The sequence below is a fragment of the Sphaerodactylus townsendi genome, linkage group LG06 (assembly GCF_021028975.2).
Source record: "Sphaerodactylus townsendi isolate TG3544 linkage group LG06, MPM_Stown_v2.3, whole genome shotgun sequence".
Lineage (NCBI taxonomy): Eukaryota > Metazoa > Chordata > Lepidosauria > Squamata > Sphaerodactylidae > Sphaerodactylus > Sphaerodactylus townsendi.
Window position 1 is genome coordinate 74,640,234 of NC_059430.1, and position 23,661 is coordinate 74,663,894.

At 41.1% G+C, this 23,661-nt stretch overlaps 1 protein-coding gene across 5 annotated transcripts in view; it reads left to right on the top strand.

The window, feature by feature from the left end:
• The window catches only part of PTPRZ1 (protein tyrosine phosphatase receptor type Z1), a 130,586-nt gene that overhangs the window by 37,943 nt on the left and 68,982 nt on the right, over nucleotides 1–23,661 (top strand). For all 5 annotated transcript variants that reach the window (XM_048501314.1, XM_048501315.1, XM_048501316.1 and 2 more), the window contains exons 2-4: nucleotides 8,154–8,213; nucleotides 20,702–20,881; nucleotides 22,421–22,572. In XM_048501314.1, coding sequence (XP_048357271.1) covers nucleotides 8,154–8,213; nucleotides 20,702–20,881; nucleotides 22,421–22,572 — 392 coding nt within the window. The remainder of the gene's footprint in view (nucleotides 1–8,153; nucleotides 8,214–20,701; nucleotides 20,882–22,420; nucleotides 22,573–23,661) is intronic.

Consider the following 23,661-nt stretch of genomic DNA (forward strand, 5'->3'; position numbering starts at 1 on the left):
TTGTAAGAGACCATACATACACAGAGTTCTCTTGCACTTAAAGTGTGCTTAAGACGGTGGTGAAGCTCCCACTGGGTCATCCAGGGACAAATGACCCAGGCACACACTGTGGGAGTCATGTGGGGGGCGCAAAAATCAGCAGATCACCTCCCTCTGCCCCACCCCTCCGATTGTGCACCCTTTTTAAAATTTGCTCAGCTGGGTTTTTAAGTCTCCACTAGCAGTGAACCTTCCCAGTTATGGTGAGTCCTAATTTCATTTTATAGTTTCCCAGTATCTTCAGGGCATCTAAAAATCACTCTTTTATCATCTGTCCTCATCCCTTTCTGCCCCCCAAAAGGATTTTTCCTCCAAACTGTCCCCCAGTGCCATCAGAGCCTGTATGCAAATGAGCCTTCTTCTCATTGGCTCCTTTTAGTTTCAGTTTTATCTCATGAAGGGGATGGGCTAGAATACTGACGAAAGGGCTGGGATGGAGCTAGCTGGGAGACCAGATCTTGCATGCAGCATGCCCTTCTCAAAACTGCCCTGGTAAGTTTTAAAAGTTTCTTCCTGCCATGTAAGTAAAAACTAAAATCTTTTGTGTGCTTTGTGGGATGCTTCAGTTCCAGAAGAACTCTTGTAGCGACTTCCTGTATGAAGATGGGGAGTAGGCAGAAATCCTCCCCCATCTTGAGCACCCATTATATGAGCAAAGGGAAAGCTCATGTAAGAGATTACTGCTGATTTTTTTCTTGTGGAAGCAATCCCCCATGCCACATCTCATTCTATTCCTGACATTCCTCTGACGTTCTGGAGTAGGGGCGGGGGGGAGCAGAGGCCAAACTGCAAAGAGAAAAAATAGCAAAGACCTTTTGTACAAAAGTGAACTGAGATAGTTTGCAGAAAGCTTGGATCCAACCCTCTCTGAATTTATATATAAGCTGGTTGCTGTAATAAACAATACAGCACTGAAATAATATTTTATGTGTATTACAAAAATGTGAACAATTCATGTGTGCCAAATACTGGTACTGTCCTCTACACAATATATATTGTTTTCTTGTTGTAACCATCAGAGTAACCATTACATCTTTGAAGTGCTTGGAATTAATTCTGTTGTCTGCATGTATGTTTTGGTTGCTGTGATTAGAACTGTACTATGTAGTCTGGTCTACCTGTGAAGTTGTATTCTGAAGTGTCTTGGCATACTTTGATAACATACAACTATCAAAACTATTACTTTTAATTAGTTAATAAGGGTTCTAAATTGCATTTTTAGGATGTTATCCATTTTTTAAATTTTTAAACATTTTTCAACCAAGTGAAATATGGGTTCTATGGAACTTACCAACTCTGTGCCTATCATCATTCTTTATCTTGCCTATATATCTTTATCCTAATAAGTTTGAAAGAGCATACAGAAATTATTCTTTCTAGAGCATCCTCCTGTCCAAGTGTGAAATAGGCATTCAGAGGAAGAGACAGAAATTCAGGCTTGCTTGTACTGTGGCTTATTTGGGCAGGTTTGATATTAATCCAAATTGGCTGCTATTATTGGCAATGCTTGGGAGAAATGCAAAGGAAAGAGTGAAGGGTAATAAAACATTATTCACAGCAGTAATAAATTTTTTTGAAAGCATTTTAAGTCATATGACACTTAAAATAATTTTAAGTGTTATAACAGTTATTAAACATTTTGAAAGCATTTTGAAAATGTTGTCCAAAATTGTAATCTCTGCTGTGTGCTGTGACACATTGCTGTGTTCAGATTTGTGAGTTGAGACATGTTCTATGTGATGGTGGCTTTGAGATGAGCTGGTACAAAAAATCATTCTTTGGTTGTAGTGGGGGAGGGTGGCCTTTGGTCATGGTGGGGGAGGGTGGTTGCCCATGGGGGGGGCGCAAAACTCAGATTTTGCCCCGGGCTCCATTTTCCCTAGCTATGCCCCTGGCTTAGGAGCTACCCTGGATACATTGAATTATGGCAGTATTTGGAACTGTGGATGGTCCTTTGTTCACCTACCTCCAACAACGCAGAATAAAGAGAAAAATATATCACTACCTATGTCTCTAATAGCAAAGTTGGTAGATCTTTGGATATGTAAATCCATTGAATGGAATTGTAAATTGGCAGATCTTTCTACAAATCTGAATAGGGCTCAAGGTTTGCCGAAAAATGTGAAATCTACCCAGTCTACCCAAAAAAACTGGGAAGTTTTAAAAAGCTGAATATGATAAAAGGAGCTCCTGCAGCTGTAAGCAAGGGATTCTGTTGCTAGGCAACCACATATTCCAAGCCATATTTATTGCCTTGATTCTGCCAGTTAAAGACAGGGGGAGAGGACAGACCTATTTTGGCCTTGGAGGGAGGATTTGCTGGAACCAGGCTTGACTGGGGTTGCCAACTCCAGGTTGGGAAAATCCTGGAGATTGGAGAGGTAGAGCCTGGGGAGGGGAGGGTTTGAAGAGGAGTGAAACCTCAGCCAGAGTATAATGGCATAGACTCCACCCTCCAAAGCTGCTATTTCCTCCAGGGGAACTGGTGTTGCCAACCTCCAGGTGAGAGCTGGAGATCAGCCAGAATTACAGTTGATCTCTAGATGGTAAAGATCAGTTCCCCTGGAGAAAATGGCTGCTTTAGAGGGTAGAGTCTATGGCATAACACCCTGCTTCCCTTCCCAAACCTCACTCTCCCCAGGTTCCATCCTGAAATCTCCAGGAATTTCCCAGTTGTGAACACTTTAATCCAGGAAAGCCGCTGCTGCAAGGGTGGGGGGGGGGGGACCAAGGCAATTTCCTCACTGAGATATTAAAACCGGATACAACCAAGTTTCAAAAGAAACAACACCTTTTCATCGTGGTTTCTCCAGCGGTGGAATTCAAATAATTTAACCGGTTCTGGTGGTGGGATTCAAATAATTTAACCGGTTCTGGTGGTGGGGTTCAAATAATTTAACAACTGGTTGTTTACAAGCACCATTTTAACAACCGGTTCTGCTGAAGTGGTGCGAACCTGCTGAATCCCAGATTTCTCCATTCCCACTGGGTTTCTCCATTCCCACTGCAGCATGTGTTTGGCAAAGACCTCAATGTCTATCGTGGATTCAAGCAATGTAACACTCCTAACGAACACACAATCTGCTTGGCAGATTGGCTGTTGTGTTGGGGCGGGAATTTTTAAAAAAACTTTTTTTCACGCAGTTACGTCGTTACACAGAATTTCCCCAGAACAGGAACACTACTCCGTCCCTGATTGAAAATTCACGGCTTCGGAGCATGATTGGGAAAAATGGTGCACTTCAATGCATGTTCTGAAAAAACGTGGGATAAGGGGGAGAGCGTGTGCCAGAACTGGAATGAATCTGTGTTCAGCACTTAAGCAGTGGGGAGTTCTTGCTTAAACCATGTTTTTTCAATGTATCACGCGATAAATTGACCATGGGGAATCCACTCAAGTGAGAAACTGAGTGGGTGATGTTCTGTTTCTTTCTTGTCTTATCTGGGATCTATGAAGCAGAAAACAGGACTGTCAAAAGAGTTGATTTCCACAGTTCCATCCTAGTTGGGATTTGTTTGCTCCCAAGGTTTCATTTCAAATTATCTTTTGTCAAATATTGTTAAAACTTGAGGATAAAGGCAAAGCACTCACCTCTGTTGCCCCAACCAAAACAATTCCACAACTAGCTATTCATGACTTGAGAATGTTTTTATATAATTTCTTATTTTTGTGTGGAAAGGGTTAGTTAGAATCAAAGACACCCATTCAAAACTAGATGTTTGCCTACCAAAAACAGATGTTTAAAGTTTCTTTAAACTTTTATACCACAGGAAAAAATAAAAATGAACCCTTCAAAACATTTCCTCTCTGTGCCCAAAAGGTTTAAAGTGGCTTGCAATTACTTATCCTCTCCCCACAACAGACACCTTGTGAGGTAGGTGAGGCTGAGAGAGTTTCTTAGAGAACTATGATTAGCCCAAGGTTCCCCAGCAGGTTTCATGTGTAGGAGTGGGGAAACAAACTGGTTCACCAGATTAGAGTCCGCCACTCATGTGGAAGAGTGGGGAATCACACCTGGTTCTCCAAATCAAGAGTCTGTCACTCTTAACCATTACACTGGGCCTTTCCCCACTTACGGTTTGCGGCGCGCTACTCTCAGCGCGAGCGATTTCCGCCGCGGGGTTGTGTTCCAGAGCGCGGAGCGGTCAGAAAATGCTGTTTCTTCAGCGTCAGAAATGAGGGGACGTGAGAGCGCTGAGGGGACGTGAGAGCGCAGAGTCGAGGCGGCTGCGTTGTCGCCGCCCGGACTCGTGGGGAGCGCCGCTGGACCATGCGCTATTTGGGGAGAGTAGCGTGCATCAAACGGTAAGTGGGAAAAGGGCCACTGACTCAAAAAGTCTGAAGAGCCCTGATTTACTGTAATGAATGTCACCTTCATCAAGTTCAAGCTTTTCTTTTACTATTTATTTAAAGTAATAAAAATATCATTTGACATTTCAAATGTGGAAATAAACTTTGTTTTACTGGACATCTACATGTTTCTGTGTTTTCTGTGCATGGTTCTTGCCAAAATATGTGTGTGTGATGTATGAAAACATTAATCCCATTCTTAATTGTTGAAGCTGTTGTTCCTTGCCTATTGAAGTTCCTCATGGAACTTTGAAAGTGGTGTCATTTGCTCATGTTTTAAGCTCCACTTCATTTTGCATATGAATACTCAACAGATTGTTTGAAGTAATAATTAATAGAGCAATGGATAAGGGATGAAACTGGAAATAGCAACTAATGCTTGGAAATCAGAGCTTCATCTTTGTGGGATTCTGTGCAACACATTAGGCATATTATCGGCTCAGCCTCTATGTCCACAGCATCATCAGTTGCCTTATGTAGGCTTGTTTGGTTATATTCTTCCAGGCTGGCCAGTGGTGCCAACAACTGGATCTAGGAGTTATTGTTTGATGGCACTCCACATGTTCAATGGCCAGATGGGCAATATCCTTCATACGTTCTGGAGGAGATCTCCATGACAAAATATTTGGGTGCCAAGCCCCAATCCCATAAAAGCAAGCAGAGGCGTTTTCCTCACCATTTCTTCTGGCTGGTGGTACAAGTGGCCTTATTCTAATGCTCTGCAGTCGAATTAGAGCCATCCTGCATTCCAGCAGTCCCATTCAGAACATTTCACACACACACCCAAAAAGAGGAAGACATTGAGGAAGCCCCCTTTTAGGAACCAAGCCAAAGACAAAAAATCTACCTCCTGACTAGAAGATGATTTCTTTTTTGAATAGGCTATCCCTTCTTATTACTCTTTGGGAAGCCATTTGCCATGACATTTAAATTGTGACAGTAATTATGCTGGGTTGTGGTTTGGAACCTTCTTTGTTTCCAGTTTTCTCTGAGTCCCGGTATGCCATCTGTCACCCACCTCCGCTGTGGTTGGAAGAGGTTCTGTCCTTGCTCTCCAAAAGAGCAATCAGGGAAGACCCTGCTGACCGACTGAGGAGTTCAGTACTATTCTCTCACACGTGCACGGACATCATGGTCTTTTCAGTCTCCAGGAGATGTTTGTTAATTAGATTAATGACCCAATTTAGAGTGTAACCTTTTATAATGAGATTATAACTGACAGGATGTTAGCAAGATGAGTTAGCTTTACTTGCCAAAGCAAAAGATGCTTCTGTTACTATTCCACAGCTGCACTCACCACTAGTGATGGGGTGTGTTGCTAATTATTTCTAAATGTGTTGGCTACTAAAATGATTTGCTACCCAAGCCAGTAAAAGCCCACAAAAATGCATGGAAAGATTTATTCTAAAATCAGATCTCCTTATTTCTCCATAGCTCTTCCTGCCACCTGCATATGTACAGTTGGTGGGATGCCCTGCCAAACAGCAAGCTGTTCAGTTTTCACCTAATGATGCCAACTAACAGAAGGTGATCTGGAAGCTCTTGGATATCTGTGCCTCTTTCTACCAATAACACCCACCTTCTTCTGGCTCTATATGCTTTGAGTGAGATTTTCCCATTTTTTGCCCTTTTTCGCCCTTTTTTCACTACAGCACCCTGAATTTGAACCTGAGTCAGCCAGACTCTACTCTGAAGCTCTAACTGCTACACCACACTGGTTTTAACAGGCCTAGTCACACAAGTCACACTATATTTGGCTGAGACATGCATCTCCCTTCCTCAAACACAACTCTCCTCAGACTCCAGCACAGAAAAATCTCCAGAAATTTCCCAGCCTGGAGCTGGCAACCCTAGTCAGGCCTGGTCCCAATTAGTCCTCAATCAAAGGCCAAAATAGGCCTGGAAAGAACCCTTCCATCTCCCCCTACCTTTTTTTACTCACAGAAACCCAGCTAGGAATATGTGGTTGCCTAGCAATGTCCATTGCGGGAATCCATTGCTTAAAGCTGCAGACACTCCTTTTGTCATTTTGGGTTTTTAAAAGCCCCTCCCCCATTTTAAAAAAAGATTTTATTTATTTCTGCAAATCTGGGTTTTCAGGTTTGTAGAATGATCTATCTTTCATATTCACAGCTCCAGTCACAGGATTTAAGTATCCTCAGATATGGCCAACTTTCCTATTAGAATATAGATGATGATGATGATGATGATGATGATGATGATGATGATGATGATGATGATGATGATGATGATGATGACAACTGTAATTTAGTGTATTTTTGTATTAGGTGTGTAAACTTTTAAAGTACTTTTGTAATCCACTTTCAGAATTGAATGGGAACACAGTAATATTTCAAATAAATAAATGAATAAGTGTTCCGAATCATGGAACACTTGTGTTGTGTTCATTTTGACTCTTATCTGCAACTTGTACCTGCCTCTAGACTCTGTATGGTTCCTACTACTCTCTCCCTTTGGCTCATTCATGCATTCCCTTCCATTTTAATGACATTTCAGCAACTCAGCCAATGGCTATGGAGAATTCAGACACTTAGCAGATAATAATTTATGATTATACTGGGGTTAATGTCTATTTAAGTTCTTGTAACCATTTTATATTTTCAAAATGCTTTACTGGCAAATGTGCATATTGTCTGATGTCTCATTTCTACAAATATGACCAAAAATCCATTCACTAGTCATATGTTGTGTGTCTCAGATGTGCTGTTTCCTGCAAACTCTGCCTGTTAGGGATTATCCACTGTGTTTTTGCACTTTTCATGTCCTTGTAACTTAATGTGAATGATGGATATAATACCAAAAAGCATGGGATTGTTATGTTTTTGTCATGATGGGACCCAGGTTTTTTGATAGTGAGATTAATGGGGCATCAGACAAGAAAAGTTAAGAACCACTGTTTGAGAACATAGAGGGGAATCTTAAATGTGTATATGGATTTCCAAAGCATGGTGAATGTTAAGCCATTATCACATCCTTGAGTATATGCAGAATATGCCTTTTTGCGCTCCCCACCACACCCCTCCCGCCTCTTTCAGAGGCTGGGCGGGTTAGGGTTAGAATCTCATATTGTGGTGGGGAAAGTTAACCTGCATTCATGTAAGAGGCAATGAGGGTTTTAAACCAGGGTTCCTTTTGTCATGCTTTTAAACCAGGGTTCCTTTTGTCATGCTTTTAGGAAAAGGACAGAAGAGAGAGGCATGCACACAGGAATGGCAATAAGCCAAGTCTGCACGCTAAAGCTGAACGTTGGCTAGTTGTGACATCTGAATGCAAAGCGTGTTACAATGGGAAGAATATTTGAGACTAACCTGATAAACCTGATTCATGCAGCCTTTAAAATTGTAGCAACTAGCACTTCTAGGTCAATAGAGAGGAATGAGCAATTAGAACTCCAAACTGATTTTGTCTAATAACAGCGTCATTTTACATAAGGAGTCACTGAAGCTTACCAGAAAAGGGGAAGACCGTGTGTGTGTGTGGGGGGGGGGGGGGGGTCAAATGCCAGCGGCAGCACAGAATAACCCAAATTAATTCCCCACTTTAATAGAACCTGAGATATAACAAAGGGGCAGGTGGAATATTATTTTTGTTTATTCTGTGAATAAAATAATTTAAAATAAATATAAATAAAATAAAATAACAGAGAAAGTTGTCAAATTGACACTGCTTATGACAGTTCATTTGTTTTTGGCCCCCTGTGTGCTACTTGAAGCTAACGTGATCTTGTTGTGCTTGTTTTTAGAATTGATTTCTGGATATCAGAGACAACAGCGGAAAATTATTCAGGACTGGTCCTATTCGGGTAAGTCCATTACTTGCTGTTTATGATTCTTCATTATTATAAATAAGCAAATTCAAGTAAACCAAATCAGCTAGTCAATATTGCATTTCTACCGAAATGAAATGTAAAAGGAGTGGAAACAAATTAGGAAATACATACGCTCATTCAGCTATCACAAAGAATTTGATTTTTGGAGGGTTTAGCAGATTTTCCACCACTACAAAAGCTCTGTGTGATCCAGTGTGAAAGAGGAGATGAATGCTGCTAACACTGAGTTGTGGATTGCATCCTTATTGAACAGAATACAGAAAAAACTAGTGTTGAGTCTGCTTTCCAGATTAATTGCCTGAGTCTGGGAGCTGACAAAGGCGTATCTAGGGAAAATGGAGCCCAGGGCAAATTTTGAGTTTTCCGCACACACACCCACTCCATTTTCCCTAGATTTGCCACACACACACACCCCCACTGCCATGCAGGTCTTGCCCCTCGCTTCCCTTGTGGGCCCTGGGGAGCCCCCTCCCCTGCAGCAGGTTGCTAGCCCCTGGAGATCTCCCTCCCACCCCATTCAAATGAAGGGATGGGCCCCACTCCTCTGAATGAACGCTGGAGGCAAAAGGAGAGAAGGGAAACGTTCCCCTTACCAAAAAAGCGCTGAAGGTGGGGAAGGAAAATTGCTCTCTGACAACCAGAGCTTTACTTCTCCAGCTTGACCCTATTGGAGAAGAGGAGGGGTGGGCGGTTTGGACGGTGTTCTCCAATTAGTGCAAGCACTGGGGCTAAATTGAAAATGACAGTAGGAGCAGGACCAGGAATTCAACCTTGCCAATTCTTGCTTTGAACTGCGAGGATCTCTTGGTCGCATCTGGACTGTGAGGCAAAAGGCGAGGCTGCTTGGATGGGTGGGGAGAGGGGAAGGGGGAGGGAAACAACCCAGCCCACCAGTGGAATCAAGAGGCTGGCAGTTCCCCAGGCTGATATCCCCCCAAGCAGGGTGGCAAAGCAAGACCCAGAAAGTAAAGGTGCAGCGGAGCTTCTCAGCCCGGCTTGGAGTCTGTTGCGATCTCTCCGTCTAATGTCGGGGTGCGGAATTGCCAGCCAGCCAGCCAGCCTGAGAGAGAGGCGGAGCGTGGCCAATCCTGCTGCCGCCTCTGTTCCTAAATGGCACCCCAATGGAGGCCTCCAGGAAGGTCTCAGCCTCCAGGAAGGTCGTGATGGGCTGCAAAAGCCTGGAGGGAGCAGCTACAGCCAGCAGAGGGGGGACTACCAGGCAGGGATGGTTCTACTCCAGAGGGATGTGGGGGTGATTTTGCACCCCCGTGTGATTAAATAAGTCCTGTGATTAAATATGTCCTGGGGACATATGACCCCACATGTCCCTCTGACAGGCACATGTCTGGGAGCGATAAACAACCATGTCATATTCTGATTTGCTCATATCATTGTGAGCTTGAAACATTTTCAGCTGATATTTGAGAAAAACAGGTTTTTCTCCCTATTTTCTGCTCAAGGTTATTAGATCAAAGCAGTTTGAAAAAAGGAAAGAAAAGATAACTAGATACTCTGGCGACTGATAAGCCCTCAAACCTGATTCAAATCTGCACATGAGTAAAAAGTTTTTTTTAAAGCCCACAAAAGAATGGCTTAATGGGCTCCGTCCCCCGGACACCTTATTTTGGGTGTGCAGAGTAAAAAGTTGTTGCCTCTTTTTAAGATGTCTCACAGATTTTTTTTTGTGCTGTCTGGAATGAACCAAGGACATTTTAACATATACTTGTAAACAATGAAAGTTTAAAAATATATTTTCCTTTCACAATTCTGTGTATTCATTGTCTGATTTTGCAATTACAGGCAGCAAAATTGCTAAAAATTAGTATGCATTATGATAATTGATTTTTTTGCATCAAGGAGATTGATTTTTCTTGTATATATACCTTGCAGGCAGTGGTGGGATTCAGCCAGTTCGCACCAGTTCAGCAGAACCGGTTGTTAAAATGGTGCTCGTAAACATCCAGTTGTTAAATTATTTGAATCCCACCACCGGAACTGATTGTTAAATTATTTGAATCCCACCACTGCTTGGAGGTATAAAATGTGCATGTAAATCAAGGTAATATTGCAGTTCAAAAATTTCTCTAGCCTTTTGTACAACACGATATGGAAAATTAGCTTTTTTGATTAATTTATATAAAAAGCTGTACATGCATGTACAGAATCCAGCTAGGAGATATGTTTCTAGTAGTGAATCAGTGTTCTAGAATGCTGCTATTTGTCTCAGAATGTGAAGTTTCATTATGTAGGGTGCAGAGAAATAGAATTAATTTCATGCTGTGTGAACATCAAGATAATGTTAATTGTTCAGGTTGTCTGAGCGATGTGACCCATAAAAGAAAATGTTTTTGTCTGCTTTGTCTCCCTTATTTTGTGGGACACACAAAACATCTGCTTTAATGGAAGGTAGGAAAATGTGCAGTTTTTAATATAGAAACCAGACATTCAAATGGTGCAAGAAAGTGATGGGGGAGAAGACAAGTGGAGAAGGCAGAGATGAAATAAAAAGCCTGGGAGAGGGAGCAAGGCAACGGGGGCAGTGGGTGGGAGGAGAAAAAGGCAGCAGGGAATTTTTGGTGTCAGGGGAAAGAGATGGAAGAGGGGGTTTGACCTAAAGAGGAGGAATTGGGCACTAGCAAGAGGGTGGGATTTCTCTTCTCCATGAGTTCCTTGTGGGTTCCCCAGTTGTAATTACTAATCTGCTATTAGGCCCATTACATTGTCCAAGGTAGTGAACTTGTACCATATGTCTCTAAAATTAGTTGCTACATGCGGCACCCCCGAGTAGTGGGGTTGCCTCCTTCCTTTGTTCCCCAGCATACTTGTCCAGTGCACTTTGTATCCTCAGAAGCCTCAGAAGTGTGGGAGGAGATCTCACCAATTGCCTTTCCCTCCTCCCTCACAGTTCACCACCTCTAGGAGCTGCTGGATAGTTACTCCCTCCTCAGCTCATTTCCCTGCCTCCCTTTTATGCCATCTATCCCACCCCCCCCTCACAGACTCTCCCCAACCATGCCTTGGAATCAGGAGCAGGCTCGTCCTTCCTTGGCCCTATTGACCCTACACCCAGCCTTTCTTGCACTGACCACACATCCCCCAAGACCTCCCCTCAGCCTTGCCTTCCTCTTGTCACCAGATTTTGAAGCCTGTTCCGTGAGGTTGAGGATTTCTCCTGTCTGCCACTGGACTTCTCAACTCAGTTGTTTCTTTCTACAATGTCTTTCACTCAAAATGTGGAAACTTGTTGAAGAGATGCTCAAAATTTCCTTTTTATATAACATTGAAGTCTTCTTTATCCATCAGCATATGCATGAGCCTCATCTTAAACTGAAGCTTTGCAAATCCAAAGTGTGTCTCAATTTAACAAAAACTGCATGCATAACAAACTAAGTAATAAAACAGTGTCATTTTTCACATACTATAGTCCTATTCCCTTTATAAAAATACCTTCCTTAACCATTCTATTTTATACATTCTGCATGCAAGAGCCTTCCTGACTTCATCAGGTACTATTAAGTGGAAACTACGACACAGAATGCTTAGGTATAGGCAGCTGTTGATCTTACTCATAGCTCTGCCTCTTCTGGTTCTCCTTTTTTTTCTTGAGGCCATAGCCCACCATGAAAACAGAAAAGAGCAAGGCATTGAGCCTGTGGTGGAGATAGGCCCATTTAATGGTAGAAGTTGGTGGGGAACGTTCTCGTGGGGATCCTTTTGGCTGAGGAAAGATTATTAGTGTATACATACTGAGACAGAGAAAACACAGGAAACCTTTATGTGCATGTTGAACCTGAAAATCATTAATATGATCCACTACCTCTTGGGGCTTGGATTATGACTTTGGAGAATATTTGCCATTATAATTCAAAGAGGATAATTTGGATTTTTTAAAAAAGCAAATTAATTTTGTGTCAGTGGAAACCAAGCTTTCATCCAGTTTTTTATATGGAAACTCAATAGTAAAATTTGGAGCAGGAATAAGTGAAGGATTTACAGTTTTCAGCCTGAACTCATTCCCTCAGAAACAAGTCCCACAGAGTTAAATAGTAATTGTATATTAAGTGGTGTCAAGTTGCTTCTGACTCACAGTGACCTATGAATTAATGTCCTCTATTACAAATTAATATGTTATCCTCTATTATAAATTAATGACATTATGAATTCATGTCCTATCATTAGCAGACTTGCTCAGGTCTTGCAAACTGAGGGCCGTGGCTTCCTTCGTAGAGTCAGTCCATCTTCACTTAATGATAAACATGATTTAGACTGCAGCCATAAGATCTTGACATACAAAGAACTTTTATTAGAGGCCTGCCCTAACTCCTTTTTGAGTATCTCTTGTACCATTGAGGTGAATGTCTGATTATTGCTCACATAGAAGACAAAACAAAAGAGAGGTGTTTGTAATGCAAATGACCCTCTTCAAAGGCTCATGTGTCTTTACTACCTTTCACATTTGTTCTCTTGATTGCTTTCCCAGAACATTCATTAATATATCATTTGGACAGGAAACATTAGAAAACATTGTTATGTATGGTTTCCTACCTGATAAGGGGATTTGCTGAAGTAATTAACCAAAAGGAAAAATCCAAAAAAAGAATTAATATTCTTAATCTCTCAAAATCACTATATGTCGAGGTACAGCTAGGTTAGTCACCTCCCTACATGGATTCAGGATTTGGTTTGCACACACACACACTCAGAGCCAAAAAGTGAGTAAATTTTTTTTACGTTTATTGAGTAACAAATCAGGCTCAACAAATAAAATGGCAACTGCAATAGCCACATAGAGTCAGTTGAAATGAAGCCAATAACATCAAGCTAATTGTGGAAATTAAAATAATGATATAAAAATAATCCATGGTACAAAGTAGCTTTAATATCAAAGGAGCAATCTAAGGAAAAAAGTAAATAGTTGCTACTGTGCGCTAAATGGCTGAGATCGCTGCATTGTCATATGACAGTGGTGGCAAACCTATGACATGCGTGCCAGAGGTGGCACTCAGAGCCCTCTCTGTGGGCATGCGTGCACAGAGTTCATCATGTGGGGGGCAGAAAATCACACACACACACACACCCCATCTAGGCTGGCCTGGACCTCTGGGCACGATGTGCGCGCACCGCAGCAAGCAGGAAGGACTCGGCTGGTGGACCTGGTGCCTGTGCTCTGGGTGGCTGCTGCCCAAGGGGGGTGCAGAGGCAGAGGAGGCAGAGATGCTAGAAAGACACAGAGCAGTGCGTGCAGGACTTGCTGGAGGCTAGAGCAGACTAGCTCCTGCTCGAGCAGGTGGGGCAGAGGCAGAGGGGTAGGGCGGAAGCGCTGGAGCAGCACAGGACATAGTGGCAGGTGCACATAGGACCTGCTGGAGGCTGGAGCAGGCTGGTTGCTGCTGCTTGAGGGGTTGAACAAACAAAACGTGTGCCTTTCCAAACACTGCGTTTTTTTGCCGATTGCCTGGGCAGATCAAGCCTAGGGTGGAGGAACCAAGATGTATCAAGGTCTTTGCTAGAACTGCTTTTATTTTTCTGTTCCTGTTGCATTTTTGTGGGAAGTCAAGTTCTGTGATGACATGTGAAGGAAAAACCACAGATCAGATGGCTGCTCCACCAATTTAGCTTTCCTGAAGTTATCCCACTCCTTGCACAGCGTTCTTGCTTAGGATAGCCTTCCTTGACTGTGAAAGTTTTACTTGAAACTGAAAGTTTTACTTCCCTCTCCCCCCGCCCCTCCTCCTTCCCCCTTCCCCCGCCCCTCCCCCTTCCCCCACAAGCCCCCCAGTGGGTTAGTAGTATAATTATTTCAGGGAGATTATTAGCATTAAACCTAAGACCTAGTTTTGGGGAAGCAGTGTAGGTAACCCTGTTAAGCGCTGTTAAACCCCGCTGATTTTCATGGGAAGAACTAAAGCACAATCCTTTACCTGGGAGTAAGCTCAGTTGCTGGCAATGGGTCGTGATTCACCCATTCGAAGCCTTGCATGATTACTTCACTAAGCTTACTCCTGAGTAACCTCAGAGCCAACCGTTTTGTTTAAACTAAAACCTCAGTATTCAGGTTAAATTGCCTTGTTGGCACTTTGCCATAGTGGGTTTTGGGTTGCAATTTGGGCACTTGGTCTCGAAAAGTTTCGCCATCTCTGTCATATGAGGTAGCAGGAGGAAAAAAAGGTTGTTTGAATATTGAAAGTACAATTATAGAGAAATCTTAGATCAAGCGGCACAAGCAAACCAATCACATTTTAGTGCCAATTAACATGACAGGTTAGTAAGAAATCATTATCACTATCAGGTGTAGATACTTGAAAGGGCCTGTTGGAATCTGGCCATTTGGTAAACATCTTGCAGCTGGGCTGTGACCTTCAGCTAATGAGACTACTCTGTGTCAGCTTGAGCAAGCTGGGGAGGGCCAGAAAAGACAGGATTATTTTGAGAGCCACATTACATTGACAAGCCTCTTTCAAAATGGCTATAGTTCAGCTAATACATACAATTTATCCACACTATAGCTAAACTCTGATCAACTGAATAACACTATAAATATATAGTTGATATATAAAAGAAACTGTAGCTGCACATGTAAGTCTTAATACAAAGCAATTCTCTTCAGACACCCTGCCCCAGGAGGCCCCACCTTCTGAGACTACATGAGAAAGGGACTTCTCAGACATGGCACCAAAACTTTGGTGTTCCTTCCCCAGGGAGATCCATCTGCCTCTCTGTCTTATTGTCTTCTACAAGTAGATAGACTTTCTTCTTTTGTTGGCACAGTCACATCCAAAGGGTATACCAAATATGGGAGTGGCGTGGGGCCGCACTGATGGATTTGGCCTCCCCAGGGTACTTGTCTCAGTGGAGGGGCAAATCTGCCTGTGTTTGGCCACTGCAGCTCTCTCTGGCAGTGGGACACAGTGCTGAATGCTGCACCTGCATCCCTGTGCCCCCAACTCTGCCAGCGTAGTGGGGGTGGTCTGGGGACATGACCAGGGAAGCAACCAACACTAGTTGGATTCTTCATGTCCATTGCCACCATTGCACTGGTTGCCAGGGCTTCTGACATACTGCACCTTTTCAGTGGCCTAAGTCTATTAAGTCCAATGGGGGCTTTCCAGCGCCAAGGAAGCTTGCTTGCATTTTTAGCCTCCCTGCACTTCTGTAAAGCCCTCTTGGGAGTAAGTGAGCTGGGGCAGCTGTGGTGCCGCATCCAGGTGCCCCACCGTTTGGCTGGGGCTGCCCCTCTTATTAACCATCCTTCTTGTTTGTGTGTTCATGTTGCATGTAATTGTTTTACATATTTTATGTAATCTGTATTTTAAAAGCTGTGTTAATGTTTGAAATATTTTAGTATTCGGTGCCTTGTGTATCCTGTGTTATGAAGAAATGTTTTAAATAAATAGCATATCAAACCAGGAATATAGGACCAGATCAAATGAATGGAGAGCAGTCTCCTTAAGCCTCTGCTTCTTGACTAGACCAGTGGCTGGGATAAATACAATTACATTCAGGCATAATTGTGATGCTATCATTTAACTGATAGCTTTGTTAAGCAAGTGGCATTATGACTTCATATATGCAAAATACAGGCAGAGGACTGACTGAGTTGATCTGAACCAAATGACCAGATGGTTTAGAGGAGTTCCATGCGTGCTATAAATGCCTTGCATTGCAATCCTAAAGACAGTTACTTCAATCCATTTCAATGGGCTTAGACTGGAGTAAGGATTGCATAGGATTGCATTGTTAGGGTATCCAACAGCATTCCAGAACTGAAAAATTGGCATTTTATGTGTGTAAAACCTTAATGCATCAAGGAACCTTGTATTAGTCATTGTATGACCCGCTCCTTACTTTTACACTGATGGGAGTTTTTCTCTACCTAATGTATCATGTAATCATGTCCCAAGCAAGGCTTTATTAAACAGAGCTTAACACATTTCCTTCATTTTAAATTTATGAATGTTTAATGTCACAGTTGAACCAGTTGTGCTTATTATTGGAAGGTGTGACTCAAATACATTCTGCCACAATTACTGTCTTGATCGCTAGCTATTGGGTGGTGCTAATAAGAAATCAAATTTTATCTAACGTATGTCTGTATGCACAAATAATTTTTTTCGAAATGGCATTTCCAAAATTTTACTAAATGTTTCTGATATATTGAGCTGCAAGTAATAGCTTTATTACAACTAGCACCTTTTGATATTCCTTTTTCTTTTATCTTTACTGTATTCTGCTGACAGCATTCAAGGATCAACAGTATACCACAGGGCAAAAGGCAGAACTTAAGAACATAAGAACTAGCCTGCTGGATCAGACCAGAGTCCATCTAGTCCAGCACTCTGCAACTCGCAGTGGCCCACCAGGTGCCTTTGGGAGCTCACGTGCAGGATGTGAAAGCAATGGCCTTCTGCTGCTGCTGCTGCTCCTGAGCACCTGGTCTGCTAAGGCATTTGCAATCTGAGATCAAGGAGGATCAAGATTGGTAGCCATAGATCGACTTCTCCTCCATAAATCTGTCCAAGCCCTTTTGAAAGCTATCCAGGTTAGTGGCCATCACCACCTCCTGTGGCAGCATATTCCAAACACCAATCACACGTTGCGTGAAGAAGTGTTTCCTTTTATTAGTCCTAATTCTTCCCCCCAGCATTTTCAATGAATGCCCCCTGGTTCTAGTATTGTGAGAAAACTTGTGCTTTTCCACTGTTACCATGTCAGAAATCTGTATGCTAGAATTATGCTAGCTGCAGAGGTTTATTGTGGAGGGGATGGGAGGGGAATTCTCCCCAGATGCCATTTGCCTGGGTCATATCAGGGGTGCATTTTGGCCATCCCCCCTCTCTCCCCACCCCCACACGCCAGAAGGGGCTGAGACAAGTAGTGTCGCCCTTGGTTTCATAGTCACTGACCTTTCCAGCACCCAGTAGCTGGTGTGCCCCGGCGGCAGCGCTGAGCAGAGCACTGAGCACTGAGCGCTGAGCAGAATGTGGCCAGTGGTGCAGAATATCCTCTGCCTTGAGGCGCTGCTACTTCTGCTGCCCGCTCAACTACCAAGAGCCAAGCTGTGTAGGGCTCCAGCTGGCAGCTCCCACAGCCCCTGCCAACCCCTCCCCCCCCAGCAGAGGCATATGAAGAGCCAGGCTGGGTACACCTCCAAAGTGGTCAGGTAAGAGGGCACTCTGTTGAGCCAGGCGGCAGCTCCACTGAATCGTAGCTACAAATATGTGTATAGATGGCTGCTTTCTGGCAAGGTTACGCATTTTCTTGACTTTCTTATTAACAGTGACTCTAATGGAATGGCTTCTCGTTTCTTTTTCAGCTGCAGATTTTAATTTCACCTCATGAGGAAGTCAGCCAAGACTTCACAAGCTTTCTTTTTTTCACAAGCTTTCTTTTTTTCATTGATTCCCACATTGTCAAATTTTATTTCAGAAATGCCAAAACCTTATTTGAGCAGCCAGGTGGCCAAAATGTATAGTAGAGCTGATATTTTACTTACAATATCAGTATGTTGGCAAAATGCAGTTGTTCAGTCTTCCCACATGTATGAGCCTCTATGATATTTTGAATGCCCTCTAAATCATTGTTCTCAGAAACTAATTTGGTGATTCAAAACAATCCAGAACCTTAAGTAAGTGAACCTTGAATAAGCATGTTTTTGGTTTTTTGTTTCTTGTCAAGCTAATGACATAGTAAAATGTTATACCCAGAATGCAAGCTTTGATCTTGCTTGTTGAGCCTGCATTCTGCTAGAGCCTTGATATAAGAAGCAATAAATCATATATTTTCCCTGCTCTTTAACTAGTCATTTTGGGCTTTACGCAAAAACAATAATAAAATTGCAATGTGCAATTTGGAATTTTCTACGTCAGAAGATTACCACATCCAGGATATTCCATCATCCATTCATAATTCAATATTTTCTGAAGCTCTGAAAATAGGTTACTTCCAATGAACTTTATATTCGTTTTAAAGGAATTTGTAGATAGAATTATCATTTAATTTGATATATATCTTAAATTTATCAAAAGAGAACTTAATACTGCTAGAGTTTTTTTTACATTGTGTGTATAAGGAATACTGGCAACATTTAATTCTCTCAATACATTTAAGATCAAATGCACCTAGCAGTGTTATATGTTTAGGCAGCTGTAGAACTTCAGTTTACATAATTTGAAGCTAAGTATAATCTAAAATTTCTACCATCTGGCATATAAATAAATCATAGTAAAATCATTTTTAAATCAATGGGAGAGGAATAGGGTGAAATCATCCTTCTTCCCTCTTCTGTCCGTGGAACTGTGATAGGGAACTGTGGTAGTACAATCTTATTGCTATTCTGTATTTGTTGTTTCAAAAACTAGGTTGTAGGTATCTTTCCAACTTTATTTTTGATAGGAGCAGGTTTTCATTTTCTTGTTTCTTTTTTACTCATAGACAGTATGGTGCTATAGCCTTGAGGCTGGTTCATACATTAATATTTCTATGAGGTGTTTAGTCAGGCCTTTCTTGCTCTTCTGTCTCAGCAAGCTGAAAGCTCCTATTACCACCAGCCCCTAGTCCTTAAAGCAGCAATAACTGCTTCTTGAAGAGGGAACAAAGAAATAATTGCACAGTCTAGTATATCATTTGCCTTTCATACAGGAATTGTTCCCCTCTTCTTTTCTCTCTTCCAGTTATAAGAAAATCTACTACCAAAGAGGAAAAAAATTGAAGCTTCTCATGCAGATATTTCAGAGCTGAGGCTAAAGTTGGGGTACATAATATCTGCCAACCCAGGGTGCAGCTTTATTGAGAGCAGAATGTACAGAGGGAATTGAGAAAGAAAAGTTGTTTGTTTTCTTGATGGATTGTGAGGGGAATTATAATACCATGTTTATTATTTTCATGGCTCCATGTTTGCTTGTTTTTCATGAATCACAAGCAAAACAAGTTCTAATAATGTAGAACTACAATTGTCATTTTTGTTGAAGAACTGAAAGAAGGTTGAAAAACAGGTGATTAAATCTGCCCATGACCCAGATATATTTAATTACAATGATAAGTGGTTTCCTAATCTCCCAGAAACTGAGGCTACTTTGAAGCTGAATGACTACTAGCTGCAATATAAGAAAGACATGACGGGGTACTCCAGCTTTGTGACTTGGTACTGTTGTTAGAATCAGAAGTCAGTTCAAATATATAGATGCTTCCACACATGTAGCTCTTCCCTGATCAACCAATGGACTAACAAATCAAAGTCAGTTTCAATGGTACCAGATGGGTGCCAGTTTTACAAATACATTCTTATGTGAAAGGTACAATAAACATAAGACATGAGTGACCTACTCATTCAAGATTGCCTGTTCCCTTATATGATCTCAAAAAGTCACAGCTTGCAGTTTTTCAGTGAAGATATAAATTGTTTGCCCACTTATTACAGTTCTTTAATGAGCTGACATGTTCTATGAGTAAACACTGTTTTGTATCACTGGAACTGATACTCAGTCATATAACTCTTTGCACTGGTATATTTGACAACATTGGTGCTATAATGCTGCTGCAATACCAGCTTAAAATCATGCTTTATAACCTTCTTAGAGCAGTTTTAAAGATTTCAAAAAAGTACATGATACAACACTTGCAATACTTTATCATCATAGAATTTGTATTAATTACCGTATATACTCGCGTATAAGCCGACCCGCATATAAGCCGAGGCACCCAATTCTACCTTAAAAAACTGGGAAATTTTATTGACTCGCGTATAAGCCGAGGATGGGAAAGATCCATCAGGAGGCAGGGTGCTGAGCTGGCAAAAGAGCCACAGGTGGAGGAAAGGAGCGCCCCAGAAGCCTTTGGGAGGCTTTTTAAGGAGGGGCGAGGCAGAGCGCAGGGGTCTGGGGAGAGGGAAAGTGGCTGAAAGCAGGAGAAAGGGAAGCCGAGAATGCCTCCTCCCCCTCACTAACTCACGCTTTCTTTCTTGCAGGCTCAAAGTTTAAGGCATTGTTTCAGGGAAGCTGCCGGCTTTCTAAGCTCTAAGTGTGCAGGGAAGCTGCCTCTCCAAGCAGCCTGTCTATCGTTTTCTTAAAAGGGCAATGCTGCAGCATTGGAAATCATGTTGTTCAGTCCACTTGCCAGGAGAACTGAAAGAAATGTTTTAATTAAAAATGAGTTAAAATTCTGGGGGATTTCCAGACTCTACCTGGAGGTTAGCACTGCTAGCCAGAAACTGTCTCCCTGATAGTCTTGCTTTGTGCACTAAGGATTTTTTGGGGTGTAGCAAAATATTCAGATTTGTGAACCCTCACATCTTTATATTGTAGCTGCTTGTGACTATTCTGAAATACAAGAATCATCTGTAAAAACTCAACTAAAGGTTTTCCTGAATCAATATAAAGTTGCATAATTTGTTCTTTTTTCACAAAACAAAATACTTCCATGCAAATTTATTTAAAATGTTTACTTGTGTTGTTTTCCATGTTTAGGAACATTAAATCAAACAAACTGGGGGAAAAGATATCCAGTGTGTAATGGTGCCAAACAGTCACCTATTAATATTGATGAAGATCTAGCTCCAGTAAATATAAATCTTAAGAAATTGCAGCTTCAAGGCTGGGAAAATGAAACATCAAATGAAACTTTAATCTACAACACAGGCAAAACAGGTACACATATATCTGTTATTATTATTTATTTAATATTAATGAAAGTTCATTCATTTTGCATTAAAAGTAAAAGATATTTAATGGTTTACTTTTACTTTTGTTATTTTTGTTACTTTTTAGCATTTCAAATTAGGATTTTTCTACTATTGGGAAGACAGCTATACTCTGTCTCAAGGAAAGATGACAATGTGATCATACATGCTGTGGTAGAAGTTGCAGCAGCGTGTTTCTGCATTTTAAAATAGGCAGATTCTTTTCAGTGTCAGGAGAATCTTATTTAAGCACTGCCTTTGTCAAAACCATTATTACATGCAGTATCAAACACTGACCTTTGATAAAAGAGCATTTATATTGCTCTGGATGGCTAGTAGCAAGGCTTGTCTTTCAGTAAATTTGTGTCCGCCATTTTCTTCCCTGCGGCACTGAATGGTGAATGTTTATTGACACTGATACTCTGAGTACTTTCTGCTTCATAATTATGTACATTAATAAGGCCTACATTTGACACAATGATATGCTGATAAACTGATATCTATACAACTTGCATGCCTCATGATTTCAAAAATGAATTTGTAAAAATGATCACCATTATATTTGAGAGTTGCTAGCTATTCAAAAGTCCATCACTGGTGTATAGGATTGGAATGCACAAAAGGAAATGTCACGCTACTGTCATCCACAAATCAGAGAGTGCTATAAATCATATAAATGGTTGATGGAAGAGTAATGTTTGCTGCAGAAACTGGATAGCCCTCTAAATGTGGGTTTTTATTTCTTGGGATATTCCTGTTAGGAGGGTCCTATAGTATCTCACATGGACACAGATTCAAAGAAATATGCAACTGGATCCATCTGATCTTTAAGGTTATATTTTAAAATGCAAATAAATGTTTTGCATTATTCCATGAATATTGATTATATTAAAAAAATCTATAGCTATTGAATAATCACCTCTTGACTTACAATAAAACAGATTTCATTTACTTATTATTTGCTATATAGCTCAAGATAGATACTTGTGACTGTAGTGTGTTGTACAGAGGCAATAGTGTATACAATTATACTCTGGGTCCAGTGTACTGGTGTAATGAAACCACCCCATTTGCATTGCAGAAGAAGCTCCAGTAGGGTCCATAATTTTTGAGAAGAGAGGGTGGGAGTATGGCATAACAACTGGTCTCCTTTTGAGGCCAACTGAAGAGACTTTTTGGACCGCTGTTAAGCTGTTCATGTTAGAACAGTCCTGTGATCATAGCCAAGAATTTTAACTGAAAACCTAGTAATACTTTTCTGAGAGTAAGCTCCATTGAATAAAATGGGACTTTCTTCCAAGTAGATCTGCTTAATACTGCTCCCTTTGCATCCAAAAGAGGCTACAGTGGTTGCAGCCATGAATAATAGAATCTGTAATATTTAATGCAATAAGATATCCTTTATACTGATTTTATTATCTCCTCCTCTTCTAATATTGATATATTTGAACCACAGATTTTCCCCCTTTTTAACTATGATAAATGACAGCTTATTTTTTCTCTTTAGTGGAAATTAATTTGACAAATGAATACAGTGTTACTGGAGGAGGCTTAGAGGGAGTATTTAGAGCAAGCAAGATAACATTCCACTGGGGAAAATGCAATGCGTCACATGATGGATCTGAACATAGTATAGATGGACAAAAGTATCCTCTTGAGGTAATGAACATGGTGGATTTGGGTTGCTACCAAAATGAAGATAACTACCACAAATGTACTTGCATTAAAAAAGCCTATTAAAATATTTTCGTCCTGTATAGGGATTTTATATGTAATATGTATTCTTAAGTATGCGATTCTATTTATTTCATTTTTGCTATCTTAAAACATTTTTGATGTTTCCAAAATAGCTCTCTTCGAGTGGCATGATCTAAAATGTTAGGGGGGAAATTTGTGTTGAATGTACCCAAAGAAGGTTATTCAGTTTTTTTAAGTTTTTATCCCATTCTCTCTCTTTCTCTCTTACAATATTGTATCACATATATGATGAAGCTTACTTTCGTTAACTTAGCTGTGTCTTCATAGATAAGACTGAGAGAGAGACCACCATGCTGGCACTCAAGATGACATTTACAAGGGCTTCATTAATTTCCTCAAATCTCTTCTGATTCTGCTGTTAAAGTGAATGGACACTTGAAGATAGGGAATGTCTCTGAGCATATTAAAATGTCTTTTAACTTTGAGAGCCACTTCTCCATTTTATCCTCACAACAATCTGTGAGGTAGGTTAGGCTGAGAGTATGTGACTGGCTCAAGGTCACCCAGCAAACTTGAGTGAATATATGAATCTACTCATAACAACCATTTACATTCTTCCCACTCATACATTTTTCTGCCTCTAGTATTCCATGAATCAAAGACATTTGTAAAGGACAGCTGTTCTAAAGGCAAGTCTTAGAAGGTAAGGATAAGCATAAACTCTCTTCAGGAGAGTGAGACAAGTTTGGCCACCTTAACAGAGGAGGTTATTGGGCTACTTACATTTTTTTCATTAACTTCAGTTCAATAGTACTAATAGTCTTTAGATTATTTAGAGGTCTCATAAACATTTTTGCAACCATGTCTTCTTCCCTTGCCACATTCACACACAAAGGTTTAACTAATGCTTTTGAAAATACGGTACAAAATCTAAAAATAGGGTGCAACATAGCCAAATCTAAAAGGCAGAATTTAGACATGGCACTGTGAATTAAGAATGGTGCAGCTATATTTAAATTTAGAAACTCCAAGAGGGAGGGTGAAGTAAAG